At 38.5% G+C, this 15,247-nt stretch overlaps 2 protein-coding genes across 2 annotated transcripts in view; both read left to right on the top strand.

The window, feature by feature from the left end:
- The window catches only part of LOC107557957 (DNA repair protein complementing XP-A cells homolog), a 5,411-nt gene extending 1,589 nt beyond the window's left edge, over positions 1-3,822 (top strand). The window contains exons 4-7 of the mRNA XM_016241550.1: positions 161-266; positions 489-654; positions 2,108-2,225; positions 2,457-3,822. Of these exons, the coding sequence (XP_016097036.1) occupies positions 161-266; positions 489-654; positions 2,108-2,225; positions 2,457-2,611 (545 nt within the window). The 3' untranslated portion in view covers positions 2,612-3,822. The remainder of the gene's footprint in view (positions 1-160; positions 267-488; positions 655-2,107; positions 2,226-2,456) is intronic.
- Positions 3,823-8,148: 4,326 nt separating this feature from the next.
- The window catches only part of LOC107557956 (uncharacterized), a 7,912-nt gene continuing 813 nt past the window's right edge, over positions 8,149-15,247 (top strand). The window contains exon 1 of the mRNA XM_016241549.1: positions 8,149-12,490. Within this exon, the coding sequence (XP_016097035.1) occupies positions 8,318-12,484 (4,167 nt within the window). The 5' untranslated portion in view covers positions 8,149-8,317 and the 3' untranslated portion in view covers positions 12,485-12,490. The remainder of the gene's footprint in view (positions 12,491-15,247) is intronic.

The raw sequence follows: 15,247 nt of genomic DNA, 5'->3' as shown, positions 1-15,247 counted from the left end.
CTCTCTCTCTCTCTCTCTCATATATATATATATATATATATATATTACTCAAATAATAAAAATACAAAAAAGTCCTTCATAACAGCTTTTCCTGCCCAATAAACATCCTTTATAATTCTGAGTGACAAGTAAAAAAAAAACAATTGTATGTGTGTTTCAGCCCCAGTGATGGAGCCTGATTATCTGATGTGTGAGGAGTGTCTAAAACCATTTATGGACTCTTATCTCAGCAACAGTTTTGATCTGTCTGTGTGTGATAAATGCAGGTATGGCATCCATTCATAGTAGGTTAAAACATACAGTGTTACAGAGCCTACTGAGTTTAATGGCTAGAGCTGTTTGTACTGTATTTATCTAAGTGTTTATCTTAGAATTTCAGTTTCAGTTGTTCATTGTGTTTCCTGTGCACCTGCAGTTCAACAGCTGCTCAAAACAAGCACTGTAATGTGTATGCTTATTTCATTTTATACTTGCATATGTTTGCATAGAGACAACGATGTGAAGCACAAGCTAATATCGCGCACGGAAGCCAAACAGAATTTCCTCCTGAAGGATTGCGATCTGGATCAGAGGGAACCACCACTGCGATTTATTCTGAGGAAAAATCCTCACAATCCATGTTGGGGAGACATGAAACTCTATTTAAAGACACAGGCAGGTTCAACACATCCTCAAGCAAGAGCTGTAAATAGAAGCTGATCTTATTCAACCCAAATATTATGCTTGGGATCTGTTTTAAGGATAAATTAAAGTTGGAAGACAATCACATCTTCATTCTTCTCTTTACTGCGAAACAACCGTCAAGCAGTACAAACCAGACCCCACATCTGCCTTTTTAGACACATACTGTACAAAAAACACACCATTAGTTGAGCCATTTGGAAAAACAAGTTTACCATATAAGAAATGACACTTAATCTTGAATATCAAATTTATTATATTATGAGTACACTTTTCAGCAGTGTTCTATACAATAACATTTGTTAATCAATAGCTAGCATGAAATGATAATGAGCAATACTTTTACAGCGTTTATTAATCTTGGTTAATTTCTTTGTTCTATCATTTATAATGCTTTTATGTTTTTGAAAGGAGTCCCTGTGATCATCAAAGCTGCATTATTTGATCAAAAATACAATTATATTGTGAAATATTACAAATTATAATAACTGTTTCAATATATATGAAAATGTAATGTATTCCTGTGATGCAAAGCTGATTTTCAGCATCATTACTCCAGTCTTCAGTGTCACATGACCCTCCATAAATCATTCTGATATGCTGAGTTGCTACTCAAAAAAACATTTCTTATTATAAAGTTGTGCTGTTTAATATTTTTGTGGAGCCATGATTTAATGTCATTGCTAAAAAAAAAGAATCATTTATTTTTTTTAAAAACGCTTTACAGCGTTTATTAATCTTGGTTAATTTCTTTGTTCTATCATTTATAATGCTTTTATGTTTTTGAAAGGAGTCCCTGTGATCATCAAAGCTGCATTATTTGATCAAAAATACAATTATATTGTGAAATATTACAAATTATAATAACTGTTTCAATATATATGAAAATGTAATGTATTCCTGTGATGCAAAGCTGATTTTCAGCATCATTACTCCAGTCTTCAGTGTCACATGACCCTCCATAAATCATTCTGATATGCTGAGTTGCTACTCAAAAAAACATTTCTTATTATAAAGTTGTGCTGTTTAATATTTTTGTGGAGCCATGATTTAATGTGTCATTGCTAAAAAAAAAGAATCATTTATTTTTTTTTAAAACGCCTTACTTACCCCCAAACAATATGTATGCTTCTAATTTAAATTCTAATTTTGTATACATTTATATTAATGTATGAGAAAACATGTAGTAATAATAATGAGCATTATTGTATTTATAAATTAACTCTAACCTTGATTAATAAATAATAAAAAATAATATTTTTTTCATTGTAATGATATCTAATGCATGAAGTTAACAATTGAAACCTTATTATAAAGTGTTACCATGTCATGCATCTTTATCATGAATATTGTTGGTTTGGTTTGGTTTGTTGATTTTTGCTTGTGTATGAATACTGTATAATTACTTTTTGTTTTTTACATTAAGGTGGTAAAGCGCTCTCTGGCGGTGTGGGGCAGTGAGGAGGCTCTGGAGGAGGCCAAGGAGAGTAGAGAGGAGAACAGGGAGGTGCAAAAGCAGAAACGCTTTAATAAAAAGGTTAAAGGTATGAAAGCCGATGAGTCTGGTGCAGTTACTCTTGGATGGTCAGACAGACCATTAAATTAAAATGCTCTAAAATAATTTTCCACTTAATAAGGTTGAAGACTTCAAGAAATTATATACTGATTCGTGATACCTTTTAAATGAGCGTACCTTTGAATGAATCGACTGTGACCGACTACATTTGGTCACAGTGTGTATTTATACATTGCTCTGGCTTTCATCTGGCTTTCAGAGCTGAGGCGGGCAGTAAGGAGCAGTATGTTTAAGAAAGATACCAGCATTCATCAGCATGTTTACGGCCCCGAGGAGCTGCTAGACGAAGAGGAAGATCTCTACAGAAAAGTGTGTCAAACATGTGGGCACGAACTCACTTTTGAGAAAATGTAAATACGTCTTCGAGGTCTCACTGCTGTGGCTACTGTTTAGGGAAGAAGCAGGGTCTGGATCCAGGTCAGCGAAGAGTAATCCTGATCTTGTTTCCGGTTCTCTACACATTCTCTTGGATTGCAGTCCAGGTACCAAAAAGTTTCCACTTGAACCAGTTTGGAGTATCTGAAACAACTAAACAACATAGTGGTGCTGTTTTGCGTTTATGCCTTCTGAAGTTTAGAAATGTCAGCATTACAGTAGTGTCAGATACGATTAGAGTATGTCGCTCTAGATTTAGTCACAAGAGGGCACTGTAGACCTACTATTGTCAGAAAACTCTATGGTCAAAATGATAGATGATGTAAGGTTGATGTTCTTTGGCATTTATGGAGGAACACACTGCTGGACATACTCTGTATCTGTGAAATAGTGAAGAAAATACAAATGGTAATATTAAATATTACACCATATCACGCTGTAATTAATATTTAGGATGTGACTACCAAAAATCTGCCCTCTCAAATGTGATATTATCATTCCTGAATATCATAACGACGAGGCAGAAGCACCAAATTAGGCCAGAGTTGAAGTGGTAACAGGATCTAATTTCTCACTCTCCAACCTCGTAAAGTCCAGTGCCTGTCTTTTCGGTAAGAGATATTGATGATTCCATACAAGAGATTCTCTCACGGTGTTGTGTTTCAGTCTGTCTGTGTGTCTATTGAGAGTATCAGACTTCCCAATTCACAAGAAACACGAATGCACTCATTCCTTAATGGCCACTTTCTTCTTCACCTTTCATGCCAAGGCTGGCTAGATACTTTTTGCTGTATTAGAAATAATGAATTTGGTCTATGAATAATTTTTTGTGTGTTTGTAATAAATGTTGTTTTTTTTCATATTAGGAAATGTTTCTCCATTCGGTTTACATTATCAGCTTTTATTATCTGATGTCTCGATGACGGCAAACATGCATATTATTATTCTTCAGGGGCACATACTGTATGATCGGACCACATGCCCATTTTTTTGAGAGCCCATTTCCTTTTGTCATGGTGTCCACTAAGGCAGGGTTACACATGCCTTGCATTGCTGTCATTATTTGTGTTCGCCTTATATCTTGGTAGCTTTTTAGTCTTTGGCCCCTTTGGCCCACTGTAGAATATCACCAAATGAAGAACATCTCCAGCAATGTCCTGAAATGTCACTCCTGAAGTTAGTAATACCAATAAACAAATGTGACAATAACTTTATAGTTTCTTATAAAATACAAATGTAGTTTATGTGGTATATGTATTATATACTACTGTTCAGTAAGATGATGTTTAGTCTCTTATGTTCACAGGATACATTTATTTGACCAATATCTTTTTTTTTTTTTTAAATATTGTTACAATTTAAAATAGCTGGTTCCTGATTTAATGTTTTAAAATGTAATTTATTCCTGTGATGACAAAGCTGAATTTTCAGCAGCCATTACTCTAGTCTTCAGTGTCACACAATCCTTCAGGAAGAAATATTTACTATTATTATCAATATTGAAAACACTTTTGTGTGTGTGTGTGTGGAAACTGTGATACATTTTTTCAGGATTAGCTGATGAATAGAAAGTTCAAAACAACATCATTTATTTGAAATATAATTTTTTTTTGTCTTTAACTGTCTCTTTTAAACAATTTAATGCATCTTACTGACCCCAAACTATTGAACGGTAGTGTATGGGCAGAGCTTGTGGGTTGGTTTTCCATCATTTATAAGCCACATGTTCACTGCCTCAGACCGTAAATCCCCCCCCCATTGATTTAATGGCCTGCATATTCACTTTCTCAGGCTATGTCAAAACTCATGTAAACTATGGACATACAGTGGATGCTGAATTATTTGACAGTGTTAACGTCACAAAGGTTAATGAATTCATTCCTCAGTGGGGCATTCCTTTTAGTGGGGCATTTTTATTTCTGTTCTCATGCCTGGTGCGTTCTTATGACCTAATTGTGAAGTCTCAGCATAGCAGTTCTGAAATTTAAAACCATCCACGCTTTTATCATCATTCACACTGACTCAACTAATGCACACAGGGACATGAGACGAGCTGCCTGCTAAATTGTATTGTAGTATTGTAATAATAGATCTAAAGGGCTGTTTGTTGATAGTTACAGGTGAAAACTTATATATATAATGTATAGTATAGCTTAATCTGAGCTTGAACATAAACTACAAAGGAGCTTAATGCATTTACAGGCACATTTATTTAGTGCCGTGTAACGCTGTAACTTTTGCTTTTGGTAGATAGAAATTGTATAGATTGCCTAGTGTCTTTGCGCTGCTGCTGACCTCTGGGGTCAATGTAAGGCCGAAAGACCAGCAATGCACGGAAGAGTGAGAGAGAAAGAGAGAAGGACATACCACGCCAATGCCTGTGCTTTGATTAATGGCACTCATGATTTGCCACCTGCTGTTTTATATGGCCCTCTGTGAGTAACTGATCTCGAAGTGCTTGCATGCGTGGCGTCCGCATTTTAAATAGCTGCCTAAATTTAACAGCTTTGTGGAGGTCGTTAAAAATTCAGACACCGAAATGTTTGTAAGCAGCTTTCGTTCTGGTGTGAAAACGACCTCTCTGAACCATCAGCGTAGTCTGTTATATATACAGCTGTCATAGTGATCCATCTTTTACCCTCCCTTTCAGACACGTGATGGTAATACATGAGATGTGTGCCGGCCCATTTACTCCATATGCAAATGCTTTACATACTGTTAGCAAGTGTTCTAAATAGGTGCCCCATACTCGGCTCCTCTACGGCTCTGGAGGATAGATTAACCACTGGGAGGGGTATATGTGCAACCTGGCATCTTTTTTCAATTTTTGATACATTTTTCACTACAATTCTCTACTAAAAACAAGTTAGTAGGGTTTTTTTTTTGGTCGAAGTTTATTTTATTAGGTGTTAAAAGTTACATTTAACACTTTATAACAATGTTCAATAATCAGTAAAATTGATAGACAACTGTAAAATGCTTAACAATTCATGTACATTCAGATATGAGTAGTTCAGTGAAGTTCTGTTTTTATTTCTTAGTGCAATAATTAATATAAAATATGAATAAACAATATTTTTAGAGCACCTTTCAATCTTGGTAAATGTTCATTTCTACACATACTAATTAATAATAGTAACTAATGAAATTAATTAATTAAATTTAATAACTAATTAAAAAGTTAATATTTAAATTACATAAATTAACATTAGTTATTGTATTACGAATGCAAATGATTTAAAATGTAACAGTACAATATTTATAAATGAACATTGACTTAAAAAGTTGTTAACACTTAATTTACTTAATGTTAACAAATTGTTAAACCCTACTGTAAATATGTATATATAAATATATAGTATTAATAAAATGTTTCCTCTTCTTTATGATAAAATGTTAGTATTTCTAAAGGTTGGCATACTATTTAAAAGTAAATGACATATGTAAATGTATTGTCACACTTTAGCATATCTCTTTTGTTACACTTTAGCATATTTTCTCTCGTAGGTTTATTTTTGAAGGTCAATTTCTTGGCAACATATATGGTAGGATATTGAACATTTATGGTTATTGTCCAGAAAACCTTATGGCAGTCCTTTAAGCAGTCGTCTATGCCAATTTGGATTTATTGTGGATGAGCTTCATTAAATATTACATAACAGTATTCTTTTACAAAAACATGATAATACTGGAATTTTATTTTGGAAGATAAAATGAACAGAAAATCTGATTTAAAAGTTACACTGATATACAGTGATTAAAAGTTTTAACTTTGTGTTTGTAACCAACATAAATTACTGTAAACTGTAAAAATTACTGGATTTTGACACATATATTTCCTAAGGAACCTTTACAGTTTTTGAAAGTTCTCCATGTGACAACTATAGCCTCTGTCTTTCAATATTTCCTTTAAAGCATTATCAAGGTAAAGGTTTCATGTTGCATTTTAAAAATTAGGATTTATAGGTGAACATGCTGTTATTAAACTGAATGTCAACATCTAAGATGTATTGTATAAGTCTGTGTTGCCTTCTTTCTTACTGGATGCCATGATTTCAGACTGTCATATCCCTCACACCTCTGCAGTTGTTCTTTTCTCTCTCTCTTTGTTGGGTTGTGGTTCTCACGTCTCTTTCCCAGGGCCAGCTTGCCTTCTGTATGGTTGGCAGCAGGAACTGGCTCTAATACGGGCATGCAGCTGTCGTGGGCCAGAGGCGGACATTGATAACATTGAGTTGACAACAAATGTTTCTATACTCGCATTATGTGAGTGGTTATGCACTTCTAGGAGGCGCACGCCCACAGTAGACCCACGGCTCTTCTGAGCACAGTGTTTTGCTCTAAGCTTCGTGGACTATGACATGATGTCTGATAATACCTGTGTAGAGTAGTGGAGAATGGGGTATCATGTGTCTTCCCTTTGATCTAGGAAACTGCCCACAATATTTGTCATGTGAATTAATATTTATTAAGGACACATCATATACAGCTGCCTTAAGATGTGCATGAAAAAAAGAAACTGACAAGCATTGTTTGAATTCTACAAACTGTCTTTTGCATGTCAAAATAAACATTCTTCACAAATATTATTTGAAACTAAATTTATTTAGGTCAAAACATAGATATTTAAAACTTGTTGATGAATTAATCATGTATTTTTATGGCAAGCCTTGCTGTGAATTATTACATATGAGGCATTCTTCCTAAAATAGTAACAGAAGTGTCAGATGCTTTGGGGTCAGTTGTGCCAGTGTTTGAATTAATAGTCATAGTTATTGAATTTGGATGAAAACCTTAATATTACAAGGCTTACTATCACTAATAATCTTGGAGTGGGAACCAAATTTAAAGGCATGCCGTTAAAGAGAATCCCACCTATCAAAGAAAAATTATCAAGGATTTTTTCCACGAAATAATGCATTATGATGCTACCGGCAACAACTATATTCAATACATTTCCACACAGTCCTGAAGATTGTACTAATGCATTATAATGCCAAGTAGTTTGTTCAATCCATTACAGGATTTTTATAAGCAAAAACATTATTCTTTTATTTAATTTGTTTAATTATTAGTGTAGTAATAGTTTAATCATATAATTAACAACAGTAAATAATAGTTTGCTAATACATTAAATACATAAATCATTCTCATGGCTGGTTTATGGATATTTTAAAACTTAAACTGAAATTGTGTGAGCAAAATATGGGACATGGCATTTTTCAATTAAAATTTTTTTTTTTTTTATATAAATATAAATTGCTCACGTATTCCCCAATGTTTAAACCCCTTAACATGACACAGCTTACCTTTAACGTTGAAATATTTCCAGACATCCTGAAATATAATTATGTGTATTAGTTTAAGTCCATAGTTGCCCTTGCCTAGAGGACAATCTAAAGTGTCAAGTTAATGTCAGCTATGCAGTCATCATTTATAGCATTACGTCATTATCATTACTAGACCTATGATTAGCGGTAAGAGGATCATACCTGTGCAGTGAGAGTGGACAACTCTCTCTCTCTCTCTCCCCTCCCTCTATCGTCCTCGCAGCGTCTCCCCTCGCTCACTTGTCACTTGCCCCTCGCGCACGCACAGGACCAGTTCACTCACTCACAAACCGTACTGCGGTCCGGTGTCAGAGGCAACACCACTGATCTCCGTGCGGGACGCCGTTAAGAGCAGATGGAGACGCTTCAAACGGCCATCTCGATCAGAGAGGACACCGGACCGTTAAAAAAGCCACTGGCAGACACTAAAGAGCACTGCAAAAGTGACGATCACAGCGAAACAAATTATGTAGACCTGGGCAACCCATCGGACATGAAGTCAGACAGCACAAAGACAGTAAAAGTCACTTTCACAGGCGAAGGGAACCAACTGGCAATCTTCAAATGTAAAGGCGATGCATCCATCGCCGGGATAAAGAGTCCTGGAGTGCGAGAGGAGACTGGAAATGCCGATAAAAGTTCATCGAAAGCATGCCATTCGGAGGGACTTTGTGGAGAGCACGCTCCGCTGATAGATAATTATGTGGACGCGGGGACGGATGTAAAATCCGAAGATCCAAAGTCTGAGTCGTATGAAACGGAGGAGTTACAATACACCGACATGTACTTGAACAGTCGCTGCGAATCAAAGGACAGCGCGAGCGTAGCGGACGTAGAGTCGCACTATATAACAACGCACGAGATTCAGCTGACGGAGTTAGATCACGACGTGGATTACGAGTTCGGACGCGGATCCTGCTGGGATTTCGAGGATGATAATCTGGTATATTCATTTGTTGACTACGCTTCATTTGACAGCGACGAGACGACTCTCGGAAGACTCCAAAGCAAGTCCAAGGGCAATCAAATTCCTCCCACCTCACGCGCAGCGAAGCTTTCCGCCACAGGTGCTCTGGTCAGCACCGAAAGTGAACTTTGTGAATCCGATAAATGTGCCAGCTCGGATGAAGGCGCTGGACAGCATGGAAACTCGGCCGGGCATGTTCACCTGTCAATCAAAACTTCTTCGCGCTCGGTCAACGACCCTGCCGGTGTTCTGGGACAGAGGAATGTCCGCTTTCACACCAGACGTGCCGGTGAGCGGAGTCACTATTCGTTCAAAAGCTCCGACTCCAAAAGCGAGACCATGTTTGACCGCTACTTTATCCCACCTCCGGGTCGCCAGCACCTCGCGAGCAAACTGAGGGGAAAAGACATCAACGAATATTCCAGTGGCGGGTCTAGTTCCGTCAGCGAACTGGATGATGCTGATAAAGAGGTGCGTAATCTCACCGCGCGCTCCTTCCGGAGTTTGGCTTGTCCTTACTTTGATGCCATAAATTTGAGCAGCTCGAGTGAGTCCTCTATGTCAGAACACGGACTGAGTATTAACAAATGGTCCGCATTCGTCGACTTAAATTACGGCAATTTGACACGTGAGGCGCACAACAACTCTACGCCTGTTATGGAGGTCAATAAAAGCACCGAGTGTACAAACATAAAAGACGTGGTTCAAACCAATACACCTAGCCCTCAAACTAAAATAGTGTCGCTGAAAAATAACTTGAACTCGCAGCAGGCGTCTAAGAAAATAGAGTTACGAAGCAAGCCGGATGAAACCATCACACTTACTGAAACCTTGAACTTCAACTGTAACGTCGGTGGCGGGATACCTGCGCGCGAGAGGCGCGCGAAACGCGCTCTGAATGCCATAATGTCACGTTCCTCAGCTGATGTTACGGGCACCACGCCAGCCAAGGCGGGGTGTGAAGCAGAAAGTCCGTTCGGTGAATCCTTGGAAGACGCCCACAAGAAAGCCATCTTTGCTTCTAGTCTGTTGAAAAATGTAATTTCCAAGAAAATGCAGTTTGAGCAAGAGCGTAAAATGGAAAGAGGTGAAATAAGTGATACACATCCTGTTCCATCAGTCTCCCCTCATGCCAAGGATTGCAAAGAGGCTGTGACGGGCTTACAAAGGCAGACTTCAGAAACCGCCTCAGGACACTCTCAAGAGGAACTCGGTGATGCAACAGACCAGCCAGAAGAGAATCCATGTTCCCATGCTGCTGAAATCACAGAGTCGCCCTGTGACCCAGAAACGACCTCTAAATTAGACCCAAGCGAACCACTAAAGACTCCTTTGACCCCCAGCCAAAAGAGTGCTTTCAAAACCTGGAAAGATGGAGAGCAGGAAGCACAAGGTGAGGGAGAATCTCAGTGCGCACTGGAGGAGGAGTCGCCTCTGCCAGACACCTCAATTAGACCTGCGACGGAAAGCAATGAAAGTGTTGAGGGCGAGAGTAGTAAGATGATTAAGATGTCTCACTTGTATGTCCCTAGCTCGCAGCTTATGCCTAAGGAAAAGGAAGCTGCCGGGCTTTCATTACATAAAATGAAAGTGACTGGAGATCTTGCAGAGTCAGATGGGGGAGGGTGCGAAAAACTGAGCTCTGGCCAGCTCCATAGCCCTGCGGACACAGACCAAACCTCACAGTGTCAAAAAGCCCCCGAAATCAAAATACGCCTGCGAAGTGTTAAAGAAAACAAAAGCAATCAGTTCAATATCACCAGTCTGTTAACGCCTAATATCCATCACAACCTCAACGCTAAAAAGGCGACGAGCGAATCTAAAAGCCATTTGTCGACCATATCAGACAAAGTACCGCATTTCATGGTGAGGGATATTAGAGATAGTAAATGTAAGTTCCAGACACCTATTCATCAGGTTAGAGACGTGCGCAAATTGGTAAAAAGCTCATATCGGTTTGTAGCACTAGAAGATGCTTGCAGTTCATCAGGGACGGCATCCACAGCGTTACGAGAGGAGAGCAAGCATGTTAATAGGGGACCTGACAAGAAACCATTTCCTTCACCAATGGTAATAAAATGCCAGTCTGTGAACAGAAACAATGCCACAAAACCTTCCAAGCCTGCTAACGTGGGTGAAACGGTGAGATTATCCCCAAATCTCTCAGAGTGGGCTGCTAAAAGTGAAACCTTGCGCACCGCACCCGGATTGCCATGCACTAAGCAGCCTGTGACTGAACAGCCAGAGTTTAGCTTAAAAATTGATGCTAAAGCGGCAAAACAAAAACCAGAAAAAGCTGAAGAAAGCAACGAGAAGAAACCCGAGTCGAAGGCTTCAAATCAAATAGCTCTTGAAAAGTTAAAGGCAGCTGTGAAAACTATGGAGCAACTGTACGTTTTTGATAGGAACGAATGGAAGCGCAAAACGCAAGCCCCACGACCAATCACGGACAGTCACGTGCTGTCGCTCATTACGCGAGAGGAGCAAGGAGTCCCAACCAAAACGGACTTTGAGAACGAATATGGAAAAGCAGACACAAGCTTGCAGCTGCGTGCTGAAGAGTTGACCGTGACCTCGAGTTCTGGTGTTGACGAGGATAAAGTGTGTATACCAACAGGTTCTCACGACCAGGAAGACACAACTAAGTTAGTAACCCAAAGGGCAGATTCTTTCAATGACAAGTGCATTTTTAGTCTGGGCAGTAACCTCCAAGCACTTACGTGTATCAATACACCAAATGACAGCACTCAGCAAATGTTTTCTAGCAGAAACACCCTTAAATCTCATAAAGCTCCTTTGTCACTGAAAATCTGTCCTTCTAAATTGAAAAGTGAGGAAAAGCACCAGAAAGTGCAAGTAGACTCTGACAATTACCTAGCAATGCCTGTTAAAGCTCACGCTTCAGATTCAAAACCCTCACAGGCATTGGGCTTACACCCAAAGCCTTCCTATCAACCTTTGCAACGATCACCTATCGTAATGGAGTCTTGGTCTTCTGATAGTCAGACGGCCACAATATATCACCACGCCGTGCCCCTGCCGGCTGTACCTGCCGCTCAACCCCAGCTACTCTGCCTCACACCGCCAACAGACCTCGCACCGCATCACATCCAGCGCAAGCTCCTGCTGGACCCCGCCACTGGCCAGTACTACTTAGTAGACACCCCTGTGCCCATGCAGCCAGCCACCCAGCGCTTTTACCATCCCGAGACTGGTCAGTACTTGGACATTCCTTTATCACTCACCCCAGTGCCCGTGTCCGTCTCGCCAGTCACCCTTGGTCCTGCAGCAGCCTATCCCCCCACCTACTTGGTCTACCCCTCGAGCCTGCTGCCACCCCATCCACACCCGGTCCCCCAGTCCCAGTCATCCACTTGCTCGGAGGGCGAGGACGTGGTGGAGACGGGCAGCATGTATCTGATCCCGCAGGGCACCGCAGTTCCCAGCAGCACCACCAAACCTGTCATCAGTATTACATCCCAGCAAGGTGCCCGAATTGTTGCTCCACCCTCCTTTGATGGCACAACCATGAGCTTTGTGGTGGAGCATCGATAACAGAAGGTAAGTAGTAGACAAATGAAGACAAAAAGTATCTGGACACTTTCAGCTTGTCAAATGTTAGTTGAACATGTTCATTGTGTGATGAATTGACTTCATACTGTACATTTACTCTAAGAAAACAAGGTACAAAGCTGTCACTGGGCCGGTACCCTTAGGCACAAAAGCTAAAAGGTACATCTTTGTACCTTTTTTAAATAATACATATCAGTACTTTAAAAGTACGTAATAGTTCCTAAGTGTACATTAATACCTTTTGAAAGGGTCCCAGCCCAATGACAGATCTGAACCTTTTTTCTAATATAACATTGGGACCAGTTAAATGAATGTCGTTCTAAAAAAGAGGCCAAGCATCATTTGTTTGCAGATGCTATTGATGCAGTTTGATGTTTGGTTGCACTTAAATTCATACATTTTCAAGTGTGGCATAAAGTGATTTGTATTAAATCCCAAGCCTTACACTGAGTGAAGATTGCTTAATATTGAGAAAAGTCAGAAATATTAACAATATTTAGGTGTAAAACATATATATAGACAGACAAAAAAGAAAAGTGTATCATGTCTAATACCTGCTTTCTGCTTTCGTGTCTGTATATGTTTATCTATGTGGGATGTGGGTTTTGTAGCAGTACTGTGTGGGGAAAAAAGTGAATGTGAATGAAGTTATGAATTTTACAGTCTATAATACACATGCATGTGCTTGAGCCTGAATATTAAGGAAAAGTTGAGACTTGTTCAAGTTTTCATGTTTTTAATGGTTTAGTATGCCTGTGTGGTGTATTGACGTTGCTTCATAACGACAACACATTTTTTATTTGTTTATTTATTTTATTGTATTTTATTTATTTATTTTGGTTTGAATCAAAACAACATGACAAAGAATAGTGTCAATAAGCAAAATAAAGGCCATGGTGGCACTAAAACACTTTCTGAGATGTTTAGGTAAGTTAAGGAATAAATCTTGAGAGGAAACAAGACTCAGATTGCTTGACTTTTGCATGAGCTTAATTAATGTCTCATGCACAAAAAGAGAATGTCACAAAGATTTTGCAAGTGACAGTATGATGTTGATGTTGTTTTTACCATTGCTCATAGTTTTTCTTATGATGCAAAATCATAGAGTTAAGGAATAAATCTTGAGAGGAAACAAGACTCAGATTGCTTGACTTTTGCATGAGCTTAATTAATGTCTCATGCACAAAAAGAGAATGTCACAAAGATTTTGCAAGTGACAGTATGATGTTGATGTTGTTTTTACCATTGCTCATAGTTTTTCTTATGATGCACATCGACAAAATCATAGAAATACCAAACACTGGCAACTATTGCTGGCACTTAACAGTATGCGTGTGTGAGTGTGAGCTGGAGCGTGTGTACATGTGTGGAAAGGTCAGTAGGCGAGTAAAGTATTTGTTGTGCTGAGGCAGTTGGATAACAGCTGCTGGGGCCGATCAGAGGACCAACAAGCTGCAGCAGCTTTTTATAGAGAGTGAGAGGGACCTTCGTAAGTGAACTTTAGAGATTTTGCAGTCTGCTGCATTACTGGCTGCAGCGATGAAAGCAATATGGTCATTGACTGCATATTTCATGTTTGTGGTGAAAGACGTATAGCATTGTCATTTAGACTTACTCTAATCTTTTGTTTCATGGCATTCCATTTATGTTATGCTGCAACAGCTGCATGATGTACAGTAGCACATATAAAATGTGATGAAAACAATAGCAAGTTTCTGACATGGGTGTTCCTTTAATTATGAGCTTGAGTCCCAGTGGTTGATTTCAAAATTAAAAACAACAAAATAAAAAAACTAATAATTTTTTTTCTATTTTGTTGCTTCAAATAACTCGGTTTTCTTTTTGTTAACCGGACACAGATACAGATTTTCAACATTAAATATGACATCTATGATAATCTAAATATAGAGTGAAATAATTATTTTTTAAAAATCAATAGCAAAAACAGTATTTATTGTGTGGAAAAACAGTGTGTTCGTTTTAATCATTAAAATGTTTTCCATTTTTTTATATGAAATTTATATGAATATTTAAAGCTATAAATATTCAAGATAAAATTTCAAAAATCAAGATAAATATCATTTGTAAAAAGATTTCTTGGTTACACTTTATTTTAAGGTGTCTTTGTTACAGTGTAATTATACATTTAAGTACTGAGTAATATTAATTAACTACATGTACTTACTATATGGTTAGGGTTAGGATTAGGGTTTGGTTTAGGGTTACTTGCATGTAATTATACATAATTAATTGCTATTCTAATAGTAAGTACATGTAACTTGTGTAACAAGGACACCTTCAAATTGTCAGACTCTGTTCCGTGTTTTGTGTGTGTTTTCCTCCCCCCACTTGCTCCATGTCTATTTCATGCCCACATTTGTTCTTTCATGTTTCCGGTTCCTATTATGTTTATTGATCCCAGGTGTTTCTCGTCACCCCCTCGTCATGTCTTGTGTATTTAAAGTGTTTCCTTTTCTTAGTTCCTCATGCTGTCTTAAAGGGGTCATATGATGCTTTTTTAAAGATCATTATTTTGTGTATTTGGTGTAACAGAATATGTTGACATGCTTTAATGTTCAAAAAACACATTATTTTTCAAATACTGTACATTATTGTACGTCCTCTATGCCCCGCCTCTCTCAAACGCTTCGTTTTCTACAAAGTCTCTCCTTCCGACAAGCGCAGTCTGCTCTGATTGGCCAGCTGACCCAGTGCATTGTGATTGGCCGAACACCGCAAGCACTC

The sequence above is a fragment of the Sinocyclocheilus grahami genome, unplaced genomic scaffold (genome assembly GCF_001515645.1).
Source record: "Sinocyclocheilus grahami isolate Dianchi unplaced genomic scaffold, SAMN03320097.WGS_v1.1 scaffold625.1, whole genome shotgun sequence".
NCBI classification, from domain to species: domain Eukaryota; kingdom Metazoa; phylum Chordata; class Actinopteri; order Cypriniformes; family Cyprinidae; genus Sinocyclocheilus; species Sinocyclocheilus grahami.
This window is presented reverse-complemented; position numbering and strand designations above follow the sequence as displayed.